At 41.3% G+C, this 21,115-nt stretch overlaps 3 protein-coding genes across 5 annotated transcripts; all 3 read left to right on the plus strand.

The window, feature by feature from the left end:
• The first annotated feature begins 591 nt into the window (after positions 1-591).
• On the plus strand, positions 592-6,141 carry LOC104450268 (65-kDa microtubule-associated protein 1). The gene is made up of 10 exons (XM_039316002.1): positions 592-717; positions 1,705-1,798; positions 1,976-2,179; positions 2,349-2,600; positions 2,684-2,899; positions 3,576-3,731; positions 3,817-4,128; positions 4,681-4,768; positions 5,296-5,444; positions 5,601-6,141. The coding sequence occupies exons 2-10, from the start codon at positions 1,727-1,729 to the stop codon at positions 5,901-5,903; spliced, it is 1,752 nt and encodes a 583-aa protein (XP_039171936.1). The 5' UTR covers positions 592-717; positions 1,705-1,726; the 3' UTR covers positions 5,904-6,141.
• Positions 6,142-7,743: 1,602 nt separating this feature from the next.
• Positions 7,744-12,265, plus strand: LOC104450269 (serine/threonine-protein phosphatase PP-X isozyme 2). Of its 2 annotated transcripts, none has more exons than XM_010064753.3 (8): positions 7,744-8,064; positions 8,654-8,806; positions 9,604-9,666; positions 9,750-9,835; positions 10,383-10,458; positions 10,541-10,809; positions 10,887-10,965; positions 11,563-12,265. In XM_010064753.3, the coding sequence occupies exons 1-8, from the start codon at positions 7,924-7,926 to the stop codon at positions 11,611-11,613; spliced, it is 918 nt and encodes a 305-aa protein (XP_010063055.2). In that variant the 5' UTR covers positions 7,744-7,923; the 3' UTR covers positions 11,614-12,265. The 2 variants fall into 2 exon arrangements, with proteins under 2 accessions (XP_010063055.2, XP_010063056.2); XM_010064754.3 differs by lacking the exon at positions 7,744-8,064 and adding an exon at positions 8,192-8,469.
• A 1,399-nt stretch (positions 12,266-13,664) lies between these two features.
• LOC104450270 lies at positions 13,665-20,325 on the plus strand. Of its 2 annotated transcripts, none has more exons than XM_010064755.3 (8): positions 13,665-13,853; positions 14,074-14,522; positions 15,548-15,926; positions 16,082-17,562; positions 17,847-17,960; positions 18,225-18,379; positions 19,243-19,363; positions 20,043-20,325. In XM_010064755.3, exons 2-7 carry the CDS (start codon positions 14,115-14,117, stop codon positions 19,289-19,291), a joined length of 2,586 nt encoding a protein of 861 aa, XP_010063057.2. In that variant the 5' UTR covers positions 13,665-13,853; positions 14,074-14,114; the 3' UTR covers positions 19,292-19,363; positions 20,043-20,325. The 2 variants fall into 2 exon arrangements, with proteins under 2 accessions (XP_010063057.2, XP_010063058.2); XM_010064756.3 differs by having other exon boundaries at positions 19,292-19,363.
• Positions 20,326-21,115: the final 790 nt, after the last annotated feature.

A 21,115-nucleotide genomic window follows, 5' to 3' on the forward strand; every position in this document is an offset into this window, starting at 1 on the left:
AACAAATAATCATAGAGTTTGGTTAGGTTTAAATAAATTGTGAATCATTTAACACTCATATTTTTTTAGACCTTATTATTCTAAATCCACTTACTAACCAATCTACTAAATATAACCAACTCATATAGTAACAAGGTTTATTAAATATAGATTAAGAAATGAACTTATGATTCATTTTGATGGGTGTAAGTACAGTGCCTCAATTCAAGCACAATGATATCTCCCGTGGATTCTCGCTAACCGCTTTTCTTCGGCCTAATGATAACCGAGCCACCGAGGTCAGGACGAAGAAACTTTAGCAGATTTACTGGTCTTTAGCTTCTTCCCTCACTGAGATCTAAAATGACCAGGGATTAGGGAACAGGGCATCCCTCAAACGACAGAAAAAGGTGTTCACGGGTCAAACACATGCAAAGTCCACGTCAGCGAGCGCCGGAACCGGGACGGACCGGGTCGCCAAGCGAAGCGAAAGCAATGCACTGAGTTTCGCTCACACTACTAGCAGAGTGTCATCCTCGCAATTAATCGCGAAAACGCGGGGCATATCCCTGGCGCAAACACGCTTCGATTGATTGAGATATAATGAGACCAATATGCATTTTCATGTCCCCACTCTCCATTCCCCTCTCTCTCTCTCTCTCTCTCTGTAGAGCACACGGAGGCTGATGCTCGGGACTTGCTTTCGGATCTGATACCTCGAACGCCGGCACGATCTGCGTAAGCATTGCTCTGCTGCATGACGCGCTTCTTGATTGCCGCGACCGTTTTCTTTTTTTTTTTTTTTTTTTTTTTTTGCTTCCGGCGCATTCCTCTGTTCTCCGTGATCCCGCGGCGGAATGCTGCGGTTTGCGGTGTCCGAATGGTTGCTTGTGGTGTTGAATAGAGGAGCATTGAGGTGTTTTTTTGAACCGGATGTTGTTATTCCTCGAGCGACTTTAGTAGCTCCAGCAGGCCGGGATTCCAGTTTGCATCGTGTTTCTGTGGTGCGAAACTGTGAATGGCGTCGGCCGCGGTGGATTGTTGCAGCGGCAGGGCATTGGTAGTTGAACCGATGCTTGTGAAGTTGAGATCTCGTGGCTCTGGTGCCGTCGGTTTCTGCGCCGTTTCTGGATGTGCAGTGCGGCGCCGTTGCTTGACTGGTCGTGCCCTGAGTCCGAGCGAGGCTCTGTTATTTCTCTTTGTTCGTCGGGATGCGAGAAGTACAGGGATGGAGAGAATCGAAAATCTGGATCGAAATCGAACTTGTTGATGAATCATCTTATTACTGATGAGTTCCTGTTCTGAGAACTGACCAACGAAAAGTACAGAGTTTTTTTTATCCCCATTGTCGTGGCTAGTCTTTGTTTTCTCTCGAGTTTATCATCTAATTTGCTTCCTGTCTGCTACTGTTTGGACTTGCAGTAGAGTTGGGATTATCTTGTATCATATAGTATGATGCGAATGTGTCAAAATCCATGAAAATTATATCTTTTAAGATAATGATGTCACTTATTTTCGAGCGAATCTCGAGATTTTATCAGTATATTTCAGACCTTTTTAGGTGCTATAGCTGATCTGATGTTGCTATTCATTGTCGCCCTTGGTGTAAAGAAGTTATCTGAGTGACCATATTCATTTGTCTCTGCACATGCAGTCGTATAAGTAGATATCACAATCCATGATCCGAAAAATAGTATTGATTCCTGCATTAATTTCGTGCTGCAGCTAGATTCTGGTTGAAACCAAAATGGCAGCAACCAATGCTCATACCCCTCTTCTTGGGGAAATCACATGTGGTTCTCTATTGCAGAAGTTGCAGGTACTCAAATATTCTCTGATATCTTTTAAATTTTTCATTCGTTCTCTTGTTGTAAGCAATTATTTGTAATGGGATGAACATCGTACATTTCTTTCGCCGGACAAACTGCATTCATACCTTTTCCCCCTTTCTTTGCAAACCTTGAATAAGCTAGTTCATTTCATGAAACCGGGACAGGATATTTGGGATGAGGTCGGTGAGAGTGATGAGGAGCGTGATAAGATGCTTCTTCAGATAGAGCAGGATTGCTTGGGTGTTTATAAAAGGAAAGTGGAGCAGGCTGCAATTTCAAGAGCACAACTTCTTCAGATGCTGTCAGATGCCAAAGTTGAGCTCTCCAGTCTTCTGTCAGCTCTTGGAGACAAAGGTTCAGCTGGAATTGTGCGTACTCATGATTTACATTCATAGGCTTCAGTTTTCTCCTTTTTCCCTTCCTCAAGCCAATTTGAATAAGATTGTGAGAATATCACATTCGTTTTGCTGTTGTAGTTTTGATGTGTGATTCCCAAAGTAATCAGACTCTTCTTACATAATCTAGTTGTTGTTGCAGCCTGGCAAGACTACAGGAACAATCAAGGAACAACTTGCAGCCATTGCTCCGGCACTTGAACTGCTGTGGAAGCAAAAAGAGGAAAGAATTAAGGAGTTCTCTGATGTACAGTCACAGATTCAAAAAATATGTGGGGAAATTGCAGGAACCTTGAATATCAATGATCAAACTCCTGCAGTGGACGAGACTGAATTATCCCTGAAGAAATTAGATGAATACCAATCCCATCTCCAACAGCTTCAAAAGGAAAAGGTAGAGCGTGTACTCATCTCATTGTGAAATGTCAGCCTATATGCTCTTGGGTAATCCCATCTGATTGCTTGTTTATGTGTCAGAGTGATAGGCTGCACAAAGTGCTTGAATTTGTGAGCACAGTGCACGATCTCTGTGCTGTATTAGGGATGGACTTCTTCAGTACGGTTACTGAAGTCCATCCTAGCTTAAATGACTCAACTGGTGTGCAGTCCAAAAGCATTAGCAATGATACTTTATCCAGACTGGCAAAGAGAGTTGTAGCACTGGAGGAAGATAAGAAGCAGAGGTTGCAGAAGGTAACTCAATTTAGTACAGTCACACAGTAGTTGAAGTCAAGTTAGAGTTTCCACTTAAGTCGTTGAACATAACAGATGCTGCAAGTCTTTTTTTGCTTTGCATTTATTCATCTGTCTGAATTAACATCACCATTGTGCTAGTTTCAATTTCTGAAAAATTAAAGCATAATCCTTTTTCTTGCAAGATGCGATCGTAGACATCCTTCTTTTCTTGGTAAACATATCTGAGAAATCTTGTTGCTTGTAAGATCAACTCTAACTGCAGCATTAGTTTTCTTTTTCTTTTTTTCTTTTTTTATGGTCGAAAACTGCAGCATTAGTTGAGCAGTCCAATCATATGAGTCTTTAGTCTGTGTAGGCTGGGTTATGAGGAGTTTATGACTTACAAAACAAAAATCTCTACATAAACATAAGTAACCGATGACACGATTATGTTGTTGATAAGTCCTAGAGTGTTTTAAATTATGAGAAAAAACAAGGTAGAGAGAGCCATGATCCTCTCTGGTAACTTTGCATGCTCTTCAATGTCAAAGCATGTAAAGACATTTCAGAGCTCTTTGTCAGCTGTTGGTTTACCACTGAATATCTTGCTTCTCTCTTCTTCCATTCTTTCAGTTTTTGTGTCGCTCATTCCTTCCATTGCAGTCTAAGCATTGACTTGTCTTTGTTACCGCAGCTTCAAGCACTAGCTTCCCAGCTAATTGATCTGTGGAATTTGATGGATACCACAGAAGAAGAAAGGGCCCTATTTAAACATGTTACCTGTAACATAGGAGCATCTGTCGATGAAGTAACAGTCCCAGGTGCTCTTGCTTTGGATCTTATTGAGCAGGTATGGTTTTTCCATTTCCTAGCAATAGGTATCTATAGTAACTGGTGCCTTAATTCATTTCTTTCCTTTCTTTTTCATTGAGAAGGCTGCGGTGGAAGTTGAAAGGCTAGATCAACTTAAATCCAGCAGGATGAAGGAACTCGCCTTTAAGAAACAAGCTGAGCTCGAGGATATATATGCTGGTGCTCATATAGAAATAGATCCAGAGGCTGCTAGGGAAAGCATTATGGCGTTGATTGGTTCAGGCAATGTTGAGCCTGCGGAGTTACTAGCTGACATGGATGATCAGATATCGAAAGCAAAAGAAGAAGCCATCAGCAGAAAAGACATTCTGGACAAGGTTGAGAAATGGATGTCCGCTTGTGAAGAAGAGAGTTGGCTTGAAGACTATAATCGGGTATTAATAATTTCAATCTCTCTATCTCTGCTTGCTGGAACGGGTGCTCATGCAGCATCTTTGTGCACTGTGCTTGCAGCAGGCACAACAGTGGCACAGCTTAAATGCTGAGAATGCTGAAGTAATGCCTTACGTTCATGATTTATTAGCTGAATCCATGCTCAAGTTAGCATCTATGATTAGTGGAATCACGAGATTTTTCATTCTTGCCAATTTGTTTTTGGCATGAACAAGAATTAGGATTGCATAATCTTGAAAATGGTTGATATGTCCTCCAAAAAGTTACAAAACCATCCAATTGCCACATTTGAGTATGAGAACAGATGATCTTGAGCACAATAGTCACCTATTAAGACCACTGGCAAAAAATAACCCACTCACTATTACCAATATTAATTAAAGATTGTATGTCTGCATAGTTACCTCTTTAAAAGTCATTATTAAGTTGGGTAGGAATCTGCACAATGATAGTCTCCTCAATACAATCCTTTAAGCATCTTGTCCTTGTTATTGCCGGGAGTTTCACTCATGTTGGTACTTCTTCATTTACAGGATGATAACAGGTATAATTCAAGTAGAGGTGCACACTTAAATCTCAAGCGTGCCGAGAAGGCCCGAGTTCTTGTCAGCAAAATTCCTGGTAGGGTCATCAATTAAGTTGAACATTTTTAGATCTTTTGCTGACATATAGAAGTGGCGATGATTGAAGGATAACTGATAGAGAATGCCTTTGAATGAAAAGTGATGTTAGTTAATATGTTTAGTGTTGTTTGATCTTATTTATTTCATTATCTATCATATATGGGGATGTCATGTGAAGGGTTGTCATTTATTTTCTCACTTCATGCCATTGCAAAGTTTTGTCATGAACTGGATTAAGTTGTGGAGGGATGAACTGATGTTCTTCCGATTGCCAAGGCACTGTTAAGTCTGTTATTGCATAAAGGAGTGTGCACTTCAGTTGATGTCAGTTGGAATTTGTTTAATATAATACCAGAATCAGCATACATTGTGAATGGCAATTGAAAAACAAAGCAATGTTGAATAAAACATGCCTTTCTTTAACCCTAGCAGTTCTTTACTTAGTTACGTATGATCACATAATATATCCCTGTGGTAACTATAGCAATGGTAGTATTCTTGTTGATTAGTGTTCTTGTCTTGTAGCCTTGGTTGACAATTTGGTAGCGAAAATCCATATCTGGGAGGAAGATTGTGGCATTTCATTCACGTATGACGGCGTTCCTCTTCTTGCCATGCTCGACGAATATGCTATTCTGAGGCACGAAAGAGAAGAAGAGAAGCGGAGATTAAGAGTAAGCCCATAGATAATGGATGCGTGTAATTTGGAACATTGAATTTTTTCATATCAATTACAGGCAAGGTTTTTTTGCTTGGCCTGTGTTTAATGCTTGCTATGCAAGAGTAGTGATTTTTATTCTCCCTTTGTTCACATATTCTGAACTTTACAGGATCAGAAGAAGTTCCAGGACCAGCAAAGCACAGAACAAGAAGCCACTTTTGGGGCAAGGTCCAGTCCGGCTAAATCAACCAGTGGAAAGAAGGTGGTCGGTGCACGTGCAAATGGAGGTACCAACGGAACTCCTGGCCGACGGCTCTCTCTTAATGCATCCCAAAATGGTGGCCGGTCCATCAGCAAAGATGGAAAGAGGGATAACACAAGATCCGTTGCTCCGGTGAATTACGTTGCTGTATCGAAAGAAGACGCCGCCTCCCATGTTTCCAGCACTGAACCAGTCCTAGTGTCTCCTTGACAATGGATGCGGCGTAACTGTACCGCTGTTATCTGTATTTGCTGCTAAGATTCGTGTAGAGTTGCAATATTGAGTAGAGAAAATGAAAGCCTACGGTTTTTGGCTCTGTAATTTATGTAAGTTAGCATTGAATTGGGGCTTATATATATGCAGGAAAATTTCGGTGGATTGTGGAGAAAATAATATTGTAACTGATTCCCTGCTTTTAATGGATAAGTGGTATCTAGAAGTATATACATGATGGAAAGCTTACTGCGTGTGGCCATGTGCTTGGATTTAGCGGATTAGCAGAAGAAAGGTATCGGAATGATGACATTACGCAAGCAGTAGACCCGTTCAATCGCATCGCCTGGAATTTCTCTTCTAAAATAAGGTGAGCATGCACAAATACCAAAGGAAATAATTACGATACAAGTTCCAAAACTTGTCGACTTTATCCTCGTAAATTTTAAAATTTATCTTTCTGTTCATTCAAGCTCTGGAATATGCAAGTTCATGCACTTTAAGTCATCTCTTCCATCGACGGAGCAAATTTACAAATTTGTTGACTTAAATGTACGAGATGAAGATCTTAAAATTTAAGCGTGCAAAATTGACAAAATTTAAGACGTGGCCTACAATCATGCAGTACTAAACTGGGGAAGTTTCTATGCTCTGTGGCGTGCTTATAAATTTCACGTACAAAATGAACGGAACATCCACATCATGCAGCTGCTCTCTTCATCAGATTCCTTTTTTAGGTAGATTGTTCCTCCATTCTTAGCACGAAATTAAAAAGCTACATTTGAAGTATGTCTGGATCTCAAGGGCTAGAGTCGGGCAAGGAAAAGATACAATTCCAACAAGTAAGAATAGGATAGGCATGTACTGACATATTAAAATAAAGAATATAGCATAGTAAGTCTCCGCTAACAACTTTATCAAGAAGCTCTTTTCTCCGTCAAATTCCTTTCTAAGGGAGGTTGTTCCCCTGTAACATCACCTATTACTTCCCAAATCAAGGAAAGTAACGTCAGACGTGCTGCGAATCTTTATACAGGTTGATGATTCTTGCTTTTGTTTTAAATAGCTAATCACAAAATAAGCGGTGGATGGGACTGTGGGTTCGCGCATATTCCATCAGAAAATGAAATGATCGCTACGACTTTTGCATCGTAATCAAGTAAAAAAGCCTACCACTTCCCCAATTGGTGTTTTACCTTCTCATGATGGTTTCTTGCATATGCTCAAGTAAAAACTTGCCGGACAGGGGAGGGGGATCAACGTTAGGCCAATAACCGAAGTGACCTTTATTCAATTATCCAAATTGACTTATGCCAGACGTATTACCATGATTTACATTACAATGCATACATGTCATCCGCTTCGACGATTATTCTTACATTTAATTTTTATCTTAAAAAATCCTACGGAAATCTAAAATCCATAACGTAAATACTTAATTACAGGAAAAAAGTGTTTCATAAAAAACTACTTCGAAAAGGTATCCGTTGTGTTGGTTATTGATTATATCCAATTGAGAAGTAACTTGTACAGAAATGCACTTATTTATTCTGAAAATGACTACAACGTTCACGACTTGAACTTATTGCTTGTATACCCGTCTAAACTCTCCATGCATTACCGTTGGGAAATTTTTTTGAAGCAATATTAACGCATAATTTTTTTTTTAACCACCCGTAAGACAAGTAAGGTACGCGGTTTAGTTACGACAGACATCTTTTTTACGGCGTGAGTTAAGTAGGGCGCTGTGCGGGCTCATAATTTTAACCTCGGAGCGATCACCCGCATAAGGAAATAAAACGAGCTAGAGTTTTTGAATTAAAGCCACGCCCAGGGGGAGCGGAGCAATGAAATCGACAGCCACGTAAGAGAGAGAAAGGAGAGAGGGAGGGGCGGCGGTGGTGGGCAGAGAGCCTCGGATCGACGGGGGTTCTTCTGGGACGGCGGCGGCGGCGGCTCCGGCGAAACCGAGCTCCGGAGTTAGGGAGGCGGGGAAGGAAGGAGGAGGAGGGGGGAGATGTCGGACCTAGACAAGCAGATAGAGCAGCTCAAGCGATGCGAGCCCCTGAAGGAGTCGGAAGTCAAGGCTCTCTGCCTCAAAGCCATGGAAATCCTCGTCGAGGAGAGCAACGTCCAACGAGTGGACGCTCCCGTCACTGTAAAAGTTCTCACTTCCCCCCTTTTTTTCGCAGCTTCCCACGCCTCAAGTCGGGCGCTTCGTTTCGTTTCGTTTCTTTTGGTTTCGAAGTAGTGGCTGCTGATGCTTTTGATTGGGGGAGGGGGAGGGGGAGCTTTTCGATCTAGGGCATGCTTTGGACCGTCTCGCGTTTCCGTCTGCTTAGGGAGCTCCCCGGTCGTCTGTTAGGGCTTCTTCGCCTCCGGGGAACGGATATGCCCTGTGTTTCGGTCGATTGGTCGCCGTTGAGACTCGTGGCAAATGGGTTTTACTTGAACGAGAGTGAGCTGTGATTTGATTGAATTGCTAGTCCTCGCCAGAACGATAATGATGGATGATGGTTCGCGTCCCTATTGTATTGTACTTTTACCGGCCGGCCGCAATAAGGTAGGGCTTCGAACGAGTAGAGAGCAACCATGTCTTTATCTTATTTTTCAGCTAGGGCACGCTCAATCTGATTAGACCGCGAGACTTTTGTACGCGTTATGGACGTTCTTGCCATGAATGAATGAATGAATGAATGAATGCATTGCGGGTTTAAATATCTAAATGCTGCTTTCTGCTTTTGTAGATATGTGGGGACATTCACGGTCAGTTCTACGATATGAAGGAGCTTTTTAAGGAAGGAGGCGATTGCCCCAAGACCAACTACTTATTTCTGGGAGATTTTGTTGACAGGGGATTCTATTCCGTTGAGACATTCCTACTCCTGCTAGCTTTGAAGGTACTGACTGTACTCGTCTCTCTTCTCGTTTATGGTTGTGAGGACGGTGTGGCTGTTTTATTTAAAATTTTGCTTTTCGCAATTTAATTTCTCGCTGGGAAGAACTTTTTAATTTACAAAATTAACTAGACTTCAGCAGCAATTTGTGTTATGCCATTCTATCCACAGTTATCACCTTTAAGGCAAACCCATTCCTTTGACAGGAGTCGGGATGTGAAAAGGCAGCAATACTCGATTTATTGGTTGTAGTTTTTAAGAATGCTAAGTGGTGTTTCTGCTAGAGTGCAGACGAACTTCACCTTGGATATGTTTTTTGTTAATCTTTCATGAGGATGAAGCCCTTTCTTTTTCAGTGATCGATGTAACCCACCTAGACATCCAGATATGGCAGACATTCTCCTAGAAAAATTTCTGTATTGATAGTAAAGAGGGGAGAGAATAATAGGTCAAGGTCGTTTTTCTGTTGTCTTCGTGCATACACTTGGTTTGCAACTGCAACAGCATTAGTTGGGGGGGGAACTCCTGGTAACTAGTGAATGAGGTTTACTTTTCTCCCCGAGGGAAAATAAAGTAAAGCATCTCCTCATGCCTGATTTTCCTTTGTCAGCTGCATTAAATGGATGAGGCATTATTTGGTGAAACAATTTTTCTGTTGTAAGTTGCTTCCTCAACACAAATCGCGTAATTAATAGTATGTGACTATGTTGATATCAAAAACGAATTGATGTGACTTAATCACCCTTCTTTCGCCATGTCAGTCCTTTTATTTGGTTTTGACAAAGTTACTCTGCAATCAGGTCAGATACCCGGACAGAATAACATTGATTCGAGGAAACCATGAAAGCCGGCAGATCACTCAGGTTAAATGAATCTGTTCTCTTTGAAATCTATTTGATATACAAGTCCTTTTATCTAAATATGTTTGTCCATGCTCTTTGAACAGGTCTATGGCTTCTATGATGAGTGCTTGCGAAAATATGGCTCTGCAAATGTGTGGAGATACTGTACCGACATCTTTGATTACTTAAGGTTTGTCCGGCATTTTATTCACTTGGGTACTTCACCTGTTTGCAATGCAACCATAGGGGTTGGCTTGTTTAAGTGTTGATAATTTTGGTTTAAAATGTAGTCAGTGGTTAAATATAGTCCGAGAGAACCTTTTCCCTTGGCATGCTTCATGACTGAATTTTGGTGTTCTCTGTTGAGACCAGACAAAGTCTGTCCCTGGAAATTTGTGTTGGACGATAATTCTCTCTTTTCGTTCCATTCTTTTAAAATTAACCTTTTATGGTGAAGGTAAATGCATTTGACCGGATGAACATCCCAGTTGGGATTTTAGTTTGTGTCTTCTTAAGTAAGGTAAAGCATATGCATGCTGGTCATCTTGACTTTCTCGCAGAGTTCTTTAATAAACTATAGCTCCCATGGGAACAATGCTTGTTCATGTAATGCAAAAGTTTACTGTCATTCCAATATGCCAGTACTATTCATTCCGCTAATCATACTTGCTTCCATTTAATACTCCTTGAGGGGCAAGATAACTGTCTGATCACAGTTTAATTGGTCATATGTACAGTTTGTCAGCGCTTATTGAGAACAAAATCTTCAGTGTCCATGGTGGTCTCTCTCCTGCCATAAACACATTAGATCAGGTCAGAAAGATAGTCTTATCTTATTTAATTTTGAAGCCTCCCCTGAGAAAATTGAGTTGTAATGTCTCAATCCATTTTCTAGATTCGCACAATTGACCGCAAGCAAGAAGTACCTCATGATGGTGCAATGTGCGATCTCTTGTGGTCTGATCCTGAGGATATTGTTGATGGGTGGGGTTTGAGCCCCCGTGGTGCTGGTTTCCTATTTGGTGGAAGCGTCGTGACTAACTTCAATCACTCTAATAACATTGACTATATATGTCGTGCACATCAGTTGGTGATGGAGGGATATAAATGGATGTTTAACGAACAAATCGTGACAGTCTGGTCAGCTCCAAATTACTGTTACAGGTAAGTAGTCAATTTACAGTTTATCCTTTAGTTGTCCAAGATTTCGGCATTTTACCTCATGAGTGGATATGCTGCAGATGTGGTAACGTAGCTGCCATTCTGGAGCTTAACGAAAACTTGGACAAAAAGTTTCGTGTATTTGATGCTGCACCACAGGTTTGTGTGCTTTACCAATGTTCATATTGATGTCTCATTCGAGCATTTTCAAATATACGCGAGATGTAAAAGTCTGTGTGGCATCCATTTGTGGTCCGATAGTTGATGGACCGCGTGTGCCATGGTGAACTTTTTACTCGCCGAAGAAGGGGCACAAATTCATATAGCAGTAGATTCACATGAATCAGGTTGTCATGAGATGCATTTGGCTCACTGAAATTGGAGAGCATATCTAATACACATTTGACATGGGATCTCCTGTATTTTTTGGACCAAAGATGTGAATTCTTGCAATGCATGACAGCTCTCTCTTATTTCACTTCTGGTAACTATGTTTAATATGTTCACATCCTTGGAAACAATCTCGTAACATGTCCACAGTCCCTCGTCTTTTCTTTGAAGGCAGAGCCACCCCCATTAATTGATGTGGCTCGTGAATGCATATAGGCTTATCACTTGAAGATTATTCTGAAAATGATCAATATCATTCGAGAAGGATCTAACCTGCAATTGTTAATTTGCAATACAGCACTTTAAGATGCATCTAATTTTGTTCTTTTCTTCTTTCTGGTTGAACCTAACCATGATATGTTACAGGAATCAAGAGGCACTCCTGCCAAAAAACCAGCTCCAGATTACTTCCTTTGATTTTATCTGCGAAGATTAACTTTTTATACATCAAAGATGATTTGCATTCATGTTGAAGATGGTCAGATGGGCCATTCCATCAAGCCGTTGCATTGGGTACTTCATCACCAGCTCATACAGGCAGGGTTTTGGCCTTCGATCATCTGTTTGGGTTGTTCGTTTTGCCTCAAAAAAAAAAAAAAAAAAAAAAAAAAAAATTCACAGGCTTTTACCATCTGTAATGTTTTGATAGTGTGTATTAACTAGTGGTATATTAGAGACCCACCTGAGAAGAGAACCATCATTCTTGTTTGTTTAGAAGATGAAGTCACGGAATTGGTGCTTCCGTTGAAAGAGATATATTGAAAAGCTGGACATCGAAGAGGAATTTCTCAAGAACATCAATTTTCGGGAAGATTTCCCAGATTCATTCTTGTTTTGTCTTTGGGAAGAAATAAGATTGATGGTGTCCATTGTTGACTGTGATGTGTTTCCTCTTTCTCTGTTGGTCTTAATTGTGCATAACCCGGAAGGTGTATGTGGTTCAAGGCGAGACTAGAAATCTTTTCCCGATGGAGTTGGTTATTTTGTGAACTATTGAGGCTATGCAATGGTTTTGATCCGTGTAAAATTAGTGAACGCCCTTATTTGTAAGAATATTATTCTTTTCTCATGTTTCTGGATTCCGCGTATTTGGATTCTCCATATATGAGAGAGAGTGGACGGATGTTAAGTTGTGACGGGGGTGTCGATTGAAATAGTTATTTTACGAGACAACTGGTTTGTGTAGATAATAATTTTTAACACTGAAAAGTGGCGGACGGCGAGAGATTTAAGGAAAAAACAGTGGAATGGAATCATCCTGATAGGACATTAGGTGCGAGGTTAGTTCGGTATATTTGGCTTTAGTTTTTGGACATTGAACCTAGGGTGGCTATCGAATACTTCGCAGTGATGACGCCCGGAGATGCTGATCGTCCCTCTTTATCATTTTATCGATGGAAAAAAGAATAAGGATATACTACTTTATTATTTCTACGGAATGAATGAATTTACTCTATGGTATAGATGAAAGTAAAAGGGAAACTGAGCTTCTGTCGTTAAATAATCGTTTTCTTCTCGTGTATTTTCTTGTTTTATATGAATACTGTATCAGGAAAACGGATGAATGTTAGTTCAAAAGAGAAAATTTGAAATTTTTAGTCTAAAACGTTACTGCAAATTTCACTTTTGTATTCTTTCCACCCTTTTTTTCCTTTTTATACCCAGTATTTATATGATTGCAACTTTACAACGTTTACGATATTGCATGTGCAAATTTTGCATATGCAAATACTAAAATGATAATAGTGTAATTATACGTAAAAGTCTAAGCCCGTCACGTGACAAATTATCCTGAGTTCAAGTTAGAATTTTAAGATCGTCTTTGATGAACACGGAGTTTTTGGTGGTTTTAAGAACGAGATAAATGGAGTCCTTTCCATGCCAAACTCTGCATTATCACGTGATGTTTTCAAATCAATTTAATCATCATCTTTTTAAAAATAGCACGTGATGTCATTAAATCAATTCATTTTCAAAATGGACATAAATGAGTTCATCTCCAGAGATCATCTTGTTCCTTCGCATCAATTATCATTGCGTCCCTATTTATGGAAATGTCATTTTCTCTCCAAAAACGCTTATGCCAAGTCTCGGATTCTCAAACTCACTAGTGAACTAAGAACCAAACCACCCAAACCTAAGTAGGATTGCTAAAAAAAGTATGCACGGAGGGACAATATAATTTTCTCAACATGGGGATGTGCTCAGATGTTGACCTATTATTTGCAAAAATAAATGTATGTAAGCAGTAGAAATTCTTTTACAGAGCATTTCCTTAAGGGCCAGGAACCCTAAGCGGGGCTATCCCGGCTTCGCACCGGCCCACGAGCTCAAGAAAAGCCCAAAAAGGAACCCGGGCGTCCCCGGAGATCGGAATTCACGATGCCCTAACTTTCCCCCCTGCACAAAGAAAGACCCGGCTTTATATAATACAGACCACCGAACCGGTTCGAACAGTCAAATCCCTCTTCTCTCGCTCATTTCATTCTCTCTCTCTCTCTCTCTCCCCCCGACCTTTTCTCTCTGTGCGCCCTCATCTCGCAACCCAAACCACGACCACCATCTCTCTCTCCTCTTCCCTCCATCTCTCGCATGCGCAAATATTATCTCGAATTACAAAACAAAGAGAAGCTTCCCCTAATTTACCCGCCAAAAAGGTAAAATTCGCTCGTCGGATCTATTGATTTTCGTCACCGCGAGAGCAGGCATCCACATTTCAAACTCCCTTCCCCCTCCCCTCCCCTCCCCGCTCTCGCGCTCTCTTCCCCGGCTCTCGCCTCGTCTCCCTAGGGTTTCGTCTCTCCCGCTCCTCCTCCTCCCGCTCCTCCTCCTTCCCCCTGTTCGATCATGCCTCCCGTCTCTCTTTTTCCTGTGCAGGTCCCCCGCCGCGGCGGCGCATGGGCTCCTCGCTCTGACGGATGGATTCGGGGATCGCTCTCTCGGCGGACGGCTCGGCTTCCCCCCCGCAGAAGCGAGGGACGCCGGATGGAGGAGCTGGAGGATCGGCCGCCCCGGCCGCGAAGAGGACGAGGTTCGAGGGGGCGGAGTTCGGACGTGTGGCGGAGATCGTGCTGGTGCTGGCGGCGATGGGGAGGATGCGCGGGGGCAGGGATCCGACGGAGGCGGAGATAGGTTTGATGATGGAGGCGCGGGAGAAGCTGGCGTCCGCGTGCGCGGCCCTGGCTCCGGAGGATATTGTGGCTGGCGATGCTGTTGGGCGCGTGGTTGAGGATTTGGGGCTCAATGGAAAGCACAAGGATCAGAGGTCTGCTTACGCGGTTCCGAAATTGTCGATTGCTGAGAAGCTGACGTTTACAAAGAGAAAGGTACGGTCTTCGCTCGGCTTTTCGTGTTTGCTACGCCTTTCACTCGATTTCCCAAAAGATTGGCATGTGCTGCTTTATGAAGTGGATGGAGGTGTAATTTTTCGAGGGTTTCTGGATCATGTTGGGGCTACATATGGTTTACCTAGTTGCTCGAAAATGGACATTAGTGCAGTCCTGAAGTGATATGTCTCTAAATGCTTTTTTCTTTTTGAGAAATAGACAGCAACAGAGAAGCAGTTATCTTATGACTTATGATTAGTAATCTCAACGCTAGAAGCTTGAAGTTTCTATATCTTCAAGGTGATACTGCGGGGAGTTATTAATTTGAATTGTCGTAGCTTAACGCTTGGGAATTGTTATTAAATGCGCTGTGAGTTTCTTTTTTGTACACACTGGTGAAATTGGCATCTTGAAGTCTTCTGCTGGTCCACCATGTTAGCTAGCCAATATACTGAGAGCGTGGCATGTTTAAGTTTCTTCAACTTCTAAGGGAGTCCGGTCTGCTTCTCTGTGTTTTTTTTTTTTTTTTTTTTTTAAATAGAAAAAATAATTTATGGAGAAGCTTGATGAAGCAAAATGTAGACTGATCTTAGGGGCTCATAAAACTTAGGGACCATGTGATTAGATATGGGATTATCACCTAGCTTTTATATTTCAAAAGGAAATAATTGCTCTTTATTTATGAGTGTTAGTGTTACCAGTTACCACCTGAATCCTAAGCAACAATAATTACAATATCAGGTAACCCCGTCATATATTTAATCCCGCCCAGATATGTTTGCAATCAAGCTCTACTTCCGTGTTGCTCTTATATTCTTTTTTCTTTCTACGTTTTTTCATATCGGAGCTTGCATAATCTTTTCCCCCGGGGAATCTTTCGAATTACCACTGCTTAGCTTTCAATTCGCCTCTGACCATCAAATGAAATGTGTTGGTTTAACAAGTTATTTACATGAGGTGTTGCCTTTTATGTTTACCTGTGTGGTATCTTGAATGAGGAGTTATCTGTTCACCTTTTCTACTAGATGGAAGAATCGAAGAAGTTCCCTTCCCATACAACTTCTTATTTACCCCACTTGTCACAACCAAGTTTTGCTGCTACTGCCGAAAACCGTGGGATGGTACCTGTGGTACCTGTTGTTCGTACAATAACATCGGATAAAGTTAATCAGTCTCCCCTTTCTTCCGGAGTCATCCCAGTTGCTTCTGCTACGGCTAATGTTTCTTCTGGAAGCTCTGTGCCATACCAGCTTCCACGAAGTGACATAAGGACGTCGACTGCTTCTAGTGGGATATCTAATAGTCATATAGGAAGAGATTCTTCTTCAATGCTTTTGCCTAAGGTTGATCAAGCAAACAATGTGAATCAGGCAGGACCTCATATCTCAACTAAACCTTCACAAGGTAATTTTCCTATTATTCTTGACAATTCTACCATCAGACTTTGTTTCCTTTTGCTTTGCGATACGAGGGTTAATTTCCTTACCTTAGTGGCCTTCAGCTGCACAAGGTAAACTGCTGTAAGTTCCATGTTCATATTCTTTTTTGTTATTTTGCAGCAACTTATGCAAATCAACCATCTGTGAATGCTCCTTCCTGGTCCCTACAAACCCAACACGCCTCGTTATCTAGACTAGGAACGGGAAATAATATTCCTAGTAATACATTGGGCCAGGTTGAGCAAGCCTCTACGTCAGGGCCTGCAGCGCCTCCTCTTGCAGCAAGAAACCCAACACATAGACCATTCACTTCACAAACTGCTGCTGCACGTTTGCCCACCATGCATCATCAACCTTTTCAAGGTGTCAACTTTGTTTCTCCACCTTCAAGTTACGCTAGTCACTATGAAATTGCTAAAAATATTCAGAAGATCTTAACTCCAAAGCTTCCTGAGCATCCTACATGGACTCCTCCTTCAAGGGAGTATATGAACAAGGCATTGATTTGCCAGCTTTGCCAAGCTACTGTCACTGATGTGGAAAGTGTGTTGCTTTGTGATGCTTGCGAGAAAGGATACCACTTGAAATGCTTGCAGTCGCAGAATCAGAAAGGGATACCTAAAGCTGAATGGCATTGCCAGAAATGCTTGGCACTGAGCCATGGGAAGGCCTTGCCCCCTAAATATGGTCGTGTGATGAGAAACTTAGGTGGTCCAAAAGTGGCCCCTAATGCTACTGGTAGTCATTCATATTCAGAGAAGAAAGTTAGAACTGTGGATTTGAAGTTCAATCAACCAAAGATAACTACGAATGGTGTCTCCTTCTCACAAAATGCGATAACAACAAATGGTGTCTCCTACTCACAAAATGCTGCTGTTGTTATTGGTGCTGGAAAAGGTCATGCTACTACTGGTTCTGATTTGCAAATTCCAAAGGCCAGAGAAATGCGGGAGAATGATCTCTGCCCATCTAAAAAAGAAGTGGATCAGAAGCCTTTTTCTGAATCTGGGATGAATAGGTCAGGGAAATCCAGGGATCCCACTTGTGGTTCTCCTCTTGGTTTACTGAGTGAAAGATCCAAGGAGAACAGGGAAAAATCTGAGCCATTTGTGCATTTTGATAAACAAGAAAGTGAAGTAAAGCCAGAGCTTCCCACTATATTATGTGAGTCAGCAAATATAGAATCTAGTCTGCCTTCATCTTCACACAGTGCGTCAGACGTTAACCACTTAGAAAAGAAAATTTGTACTGAAGTCTCCTCTAAAATGTTAGATAATAATGATTCCATCATCAAAGATGCAGAAAAGTCCAGTGCAGAAGACCAGCAAGATTCTACTTCAACATATGATGTAAAGCAAGTGGGCCAAGATGACAGACGGCCAGATCATGTTCAGAGTTCTGAAACTAGTACTGGGAAGAGAGAGTGTGTTGGCTTCTCTTCAGATGTTGCCCAGAGTTTTGAGTGGATTGGTGATGCACTAGAAGTTGTCAATGGCAAGACATATTACTCTTCTTGCTGCGTTGGTGGAATAACATACAAAGTGAAGGAGCACGCGCTTTTTCGTTTGAGTAATGACAAATTGACACCATTTAAACTTCAGGTAGGGCAGTTTTTTCAATAATGATAATTATTCTTCGTTTGCCCAGGAAAAATTAGGTGGCCTTATTTCCAAAAGCTTGTAACGTACTTAGCAGTGTCCTCGAAAATGTCCATTTTCAGGAAATTCAGCATGATAAGCTAATTGAATACTTTGTTTTTAAAAGCTTGTAATATACTTGGTAGTGTACTTGAAAATGTCCATGTTCAGTAAATTGGGCATGAAGAGCTAGTTGAATTTCTCTGCTCCTTGATCTTCACTTGGGGAATACAATGGTTTCTTTGCAGGCAATGTGGGAGGATGGTGAAACTGGCTTGAAGTGGTTTGACATTACCAGGTGTTATTTTCCTGGTGACTTGCCAAATAATGTGGCTCATCCATTTGTCCCTGACAGCAATGAGGTAATACTTTATCTCCAGGTGGCAGATTCATCTGTAGGATATAACAAGTAAACCTGCTTGACCTGTGCACGTCTTTTGAATTTTGTTATTGTCGTCTTCTACCCGCCATGATTATTTTTGGCATAACCTTCAAGTCACAGTTAATTTGATGATCAGGTTTGTTGCAAATTCTGGTGTATGGTCATAAATCTTGCTGCTTGGTACTTCATCAACACTGATGCACTGTAGGTATTGGATTTGATGTGTACTAATCTTCAATTGCAGGTTTTCGAATCTAATCATAATAGTAGTGTGATGGCATGCTCGATTCAAGGCCCATGTGAGGTTCTTCCCCCTGCGAAATATAAAGAAGAAACTGAAAGACGAAGTCATTTAGGAACCGAAGCGAATGTTAGATTGAGACCTCTCTTTCTGTGCAAGTATGTATAATTATTACATTAGTTTAATTGTTGCTTGTTTGCACATTCAATTTCGTCTGCTTTTCTTCAGAACCATCTATGCATATCTAGCTATGCTGGTGTGGGCATGATTCAGTGTAACTTTATTGACCTCTCTTCATTTGATGAATCAGCATATCACCCTCATTGGAACCGTGAGACTGTGAGCTTGATTTACATTTACCACCCTGTATCCAAACAAAACCAACCCAGGCATCTTCAAATGTTAAATCATAGATGTGAAGCTGTTTAACCCACTGCTTGCATGTTTTAGTCACATTTTTGAAAGAATCAAACAGTATTCATTTGTTTATTCATGTCCCAACAAAAATATGATGAAGAACCTCATGTTTTACCATTTTGAGTTAATCTTAATAATTACTTGAAGATATTGCTAATAATCAATAGGGTATAATGTTCTCGCTGTTGTTATCCTATGTATAACGTTGAGTTCAAGACCAAGTCTAGCAAGCCTCAACCTTCTTCTGTTTTAACACGGGAAAACCTAGATTGAGCCGGAGTGATGTCATTTCATCATACCCAATCAATTTATATTGATCGCATCAGTGACAAAAACCAGCATCTGATCTGAAAGGTTAGGTAGATGATAACACTTTGTTTGTGTGGTTACTCGCGAGCATATATAACTTTGATTATGCATGAACTTATCTTCTTTATACCTCTGCATAACCTGTCCTTAGAAATTGCTCAACCTGTTTTGCTATTCACCTGCATCCTGTTAGTTTAAAAAAAAAAAAAAAACATACGATCTACAACGGTGCAGTGTTTATTTGCATGTTGATTTTTTAATCTTATTTGTTTTTTATTTTTTATTTTTTTGGCAGTTGGTTTTATGATGAACTGAAAGGTCATTTTCAAGCTGTTTCCATTTAGTTTGGCAGACGCATCCTTTAGGCACCAAGACAGCCTTAGCCAGTGGTAACTGCATGGTCCTCATACAATCAGGTATATGCCATACCATCCTTAAGGTTTGTTGAAATGCATTGAGCACCTTAGGGTAATCATCACGAATTATGTCATAATTTGAATTAGGCAACTCTTCTTTGAGAAACCTTCTTTTCTTTTTGTAAATTGTTAGACTTTCATCAGTCATGGTTGCTTGGCCATAGTGCAGTGTGCCTTGCACCTGGCAGACAAGATTTCTTGTCAGCAAGGGGACTAAGTTGAATTTCAGTGTAGGAGGTCCTGTAACTTTTGGTCTTCAGTCATTGTCATGTGTTGCCTTCGAATTGAATCTACTATGACATTAGAGCTGCTGATACGATGATTGGATGAGCATAGCCTGTTCAACTCTACCTGATGGAGTGCCTTGAAATACGTTAGTTGCTCGATTCTATCAATGCAGTAGGTAGTGAGCTAGGCACTAGCGAGGATGGGGGTTTGGAATGGCTTGACCTGACAAGGTTCTGGAACTTGACCATAATGTAGAGTATCCTGTGAAGTGTGCTTAAGTTGCTATGAGCAGATACTTCTCTTGCTCACTTAAAGCTTCACCAAGCTGCATTGTTATATTGATAGCATCACTACTAGATTTCATGAAGAATTCATGTAAAAAGTGATCTTGCTTGCCCTTTTGTTGTCCATTTCTCCTGTATATCTGATACCTTCTGGTCCTATTTGGCAGGAAATATGCTCTGATGGGGAGGCCTGCAAGACCTTTTGTAAAATATGTAGATGTGGCCATTTAGTGTTTCTTAAGAAATTATTCTGTGATTTTCCCATCCCTATTTTTTCTAAGCGTTAGTCTTTTAATCTAAGCCCTTTTTGTTTTTGTTTTATTTATTTATTTATTAGGGCAATAAGTTAGGTTGAGGTAAATCTGTAAGTCGCCCTTGTACGTTTGTTCGCGGCAAAAGGCAGACAGAGCGTACCCTTGTTTTCATAGGTAGTGGTCCCGACTTCAGATATCCGCCTTTTTTTTTTTTTTTTTTTTTTTTTGAGCAAACAGATATCCGCCTTCGGCAGCCAATTTTAATGGGTAGTTGGTAGCACATTTTGCATCCTCGTGGCTTCGCCCATTTGCATCTGAACAATTAAGACGAAGCAATACCCGAAATAATGACGTGTCGATGAAACAGTTTAGATTAGCCCAGTCGTTTGCCCAAAACCCCTCGACTAGGCCCGAGTATTCACCTAAAATGAGACCCGACAAGGCCCAATGGAGACTTCGGCCTCGAAAGGCCCAACAAGCACCAAACCAGGACATGAGAAGTTCGTCCCTGGGCCCAACGTCGGGTCCAACAAAATTGACTGCGCCCAACTTGCCCTCAATAAGGACCCCATTAAGGCCCTTTTCCAGCCTAATAAGGTCGGATCAGGCCCAACATCAAGGCCCAGTTCGGGCAAAATAATTCTGTGGGCCTGAAGCCGGAGAAAAGAACCCTCAGCAGGGCCTAACTTCGGCCCAATAACCAAAGTCTCTGTTTGGGCCGAATGAGAAGCTATAAACCCAACGTTCGGCCCAAACAACAGTCAAACACGCCCAATTTGGGCCCAATAGGTCCTTATACCATGGCCCGTCGGCCATAATTCGGCCCATTAAGATTCGAAATAGGCCCACCTGAAAATTCCATTTGGGCCCAGTTTTTTGGGTGCGTTTGGATGGGCATTTAGAAAGCCCATCCAAGCCCCAAAGCCCTTTCACCCTAAAATAGGGTGTTTGGCAAAGATTCCCAAGGGGCTTTCAAGTGAAAGTCT

This window comes from Eucalyptus grandis, chromosome 6 (genome assembly GCF_016545825.1).
Source record: "Eucalyptus grandis isolate ANBG69807.140 chromosome 6, ASM1654582v1, whole genome shotgun sequence".
Taxonomy (NCBI): Eukaryota; Viridiplantae; Streptophyta; class Magnoliopsida; order Myrtales; family Myrtaceae; genus Eucalyptus; species Eucalyptus grandis.

Coding starts and splice junctions, on each gene's coding strand:
- LOC104450268 (XM_039316002.1), top strand. CDS start 1,727: ATGGCAGCAACCAATGCTCATACCCCTCTTCTTGGGGAAATCACATGT. Junction 1,799..1,975: donor CTCTATTGCAGAAGTTGCAG/GTACTCAAATAT, acceptor AAACCGGGACAG/GATATTTGGGATGAGGTCGG. Junction 5,445..5,600: donor AAGAGAAGCGGAGATTAAGA/GTAAGCCCATAG, acceptor TGAACTTTACAG/GATCAGAAGAAGTTCCAGGA.
- LOC104450269 (XM_010064753.3), top strand. CDS start 7,924: ATGTCGGACCTAGACAAGCAGATAGAGCAGCTCAAGCGATGCGAGCCC. Junction 8,807..9,603: donor TACTCCTGCTAGCTTTGAAG/GTACTGACTGTA, acceptor CTCTGCAATCAG/GTCAGATACCCGGACAGAAT. Junction 10,810..10,886: donor GCTCCAAATTACTGTTACAG/GTAAGTAGTCAA, acceptor GATATGCTGCAG/ATGTGGTAACGTAGCTGCCA.
- LOC104450270 (XM_010064755.3), top strand. CDS start 14,115: ATGGATTCGGGGATCGCTCTCTCGGCGGACGGCTCGGCTTCCCCCCCG. Junction 14,523..15,547: donor TGACGTTTACAAAGAGAAAG/GTACGGTCTTCG, acceptor CTTTTCTACTAG/ATGGAAGAATCGAAGAAGTT. Junction 18,380..19,242: donor AGACCTCTCTTTCTGTGCAA/GTATGTATAATT, acceptor TTTTTTTGGCAG/TTGGTTTTATGATGAACTGA.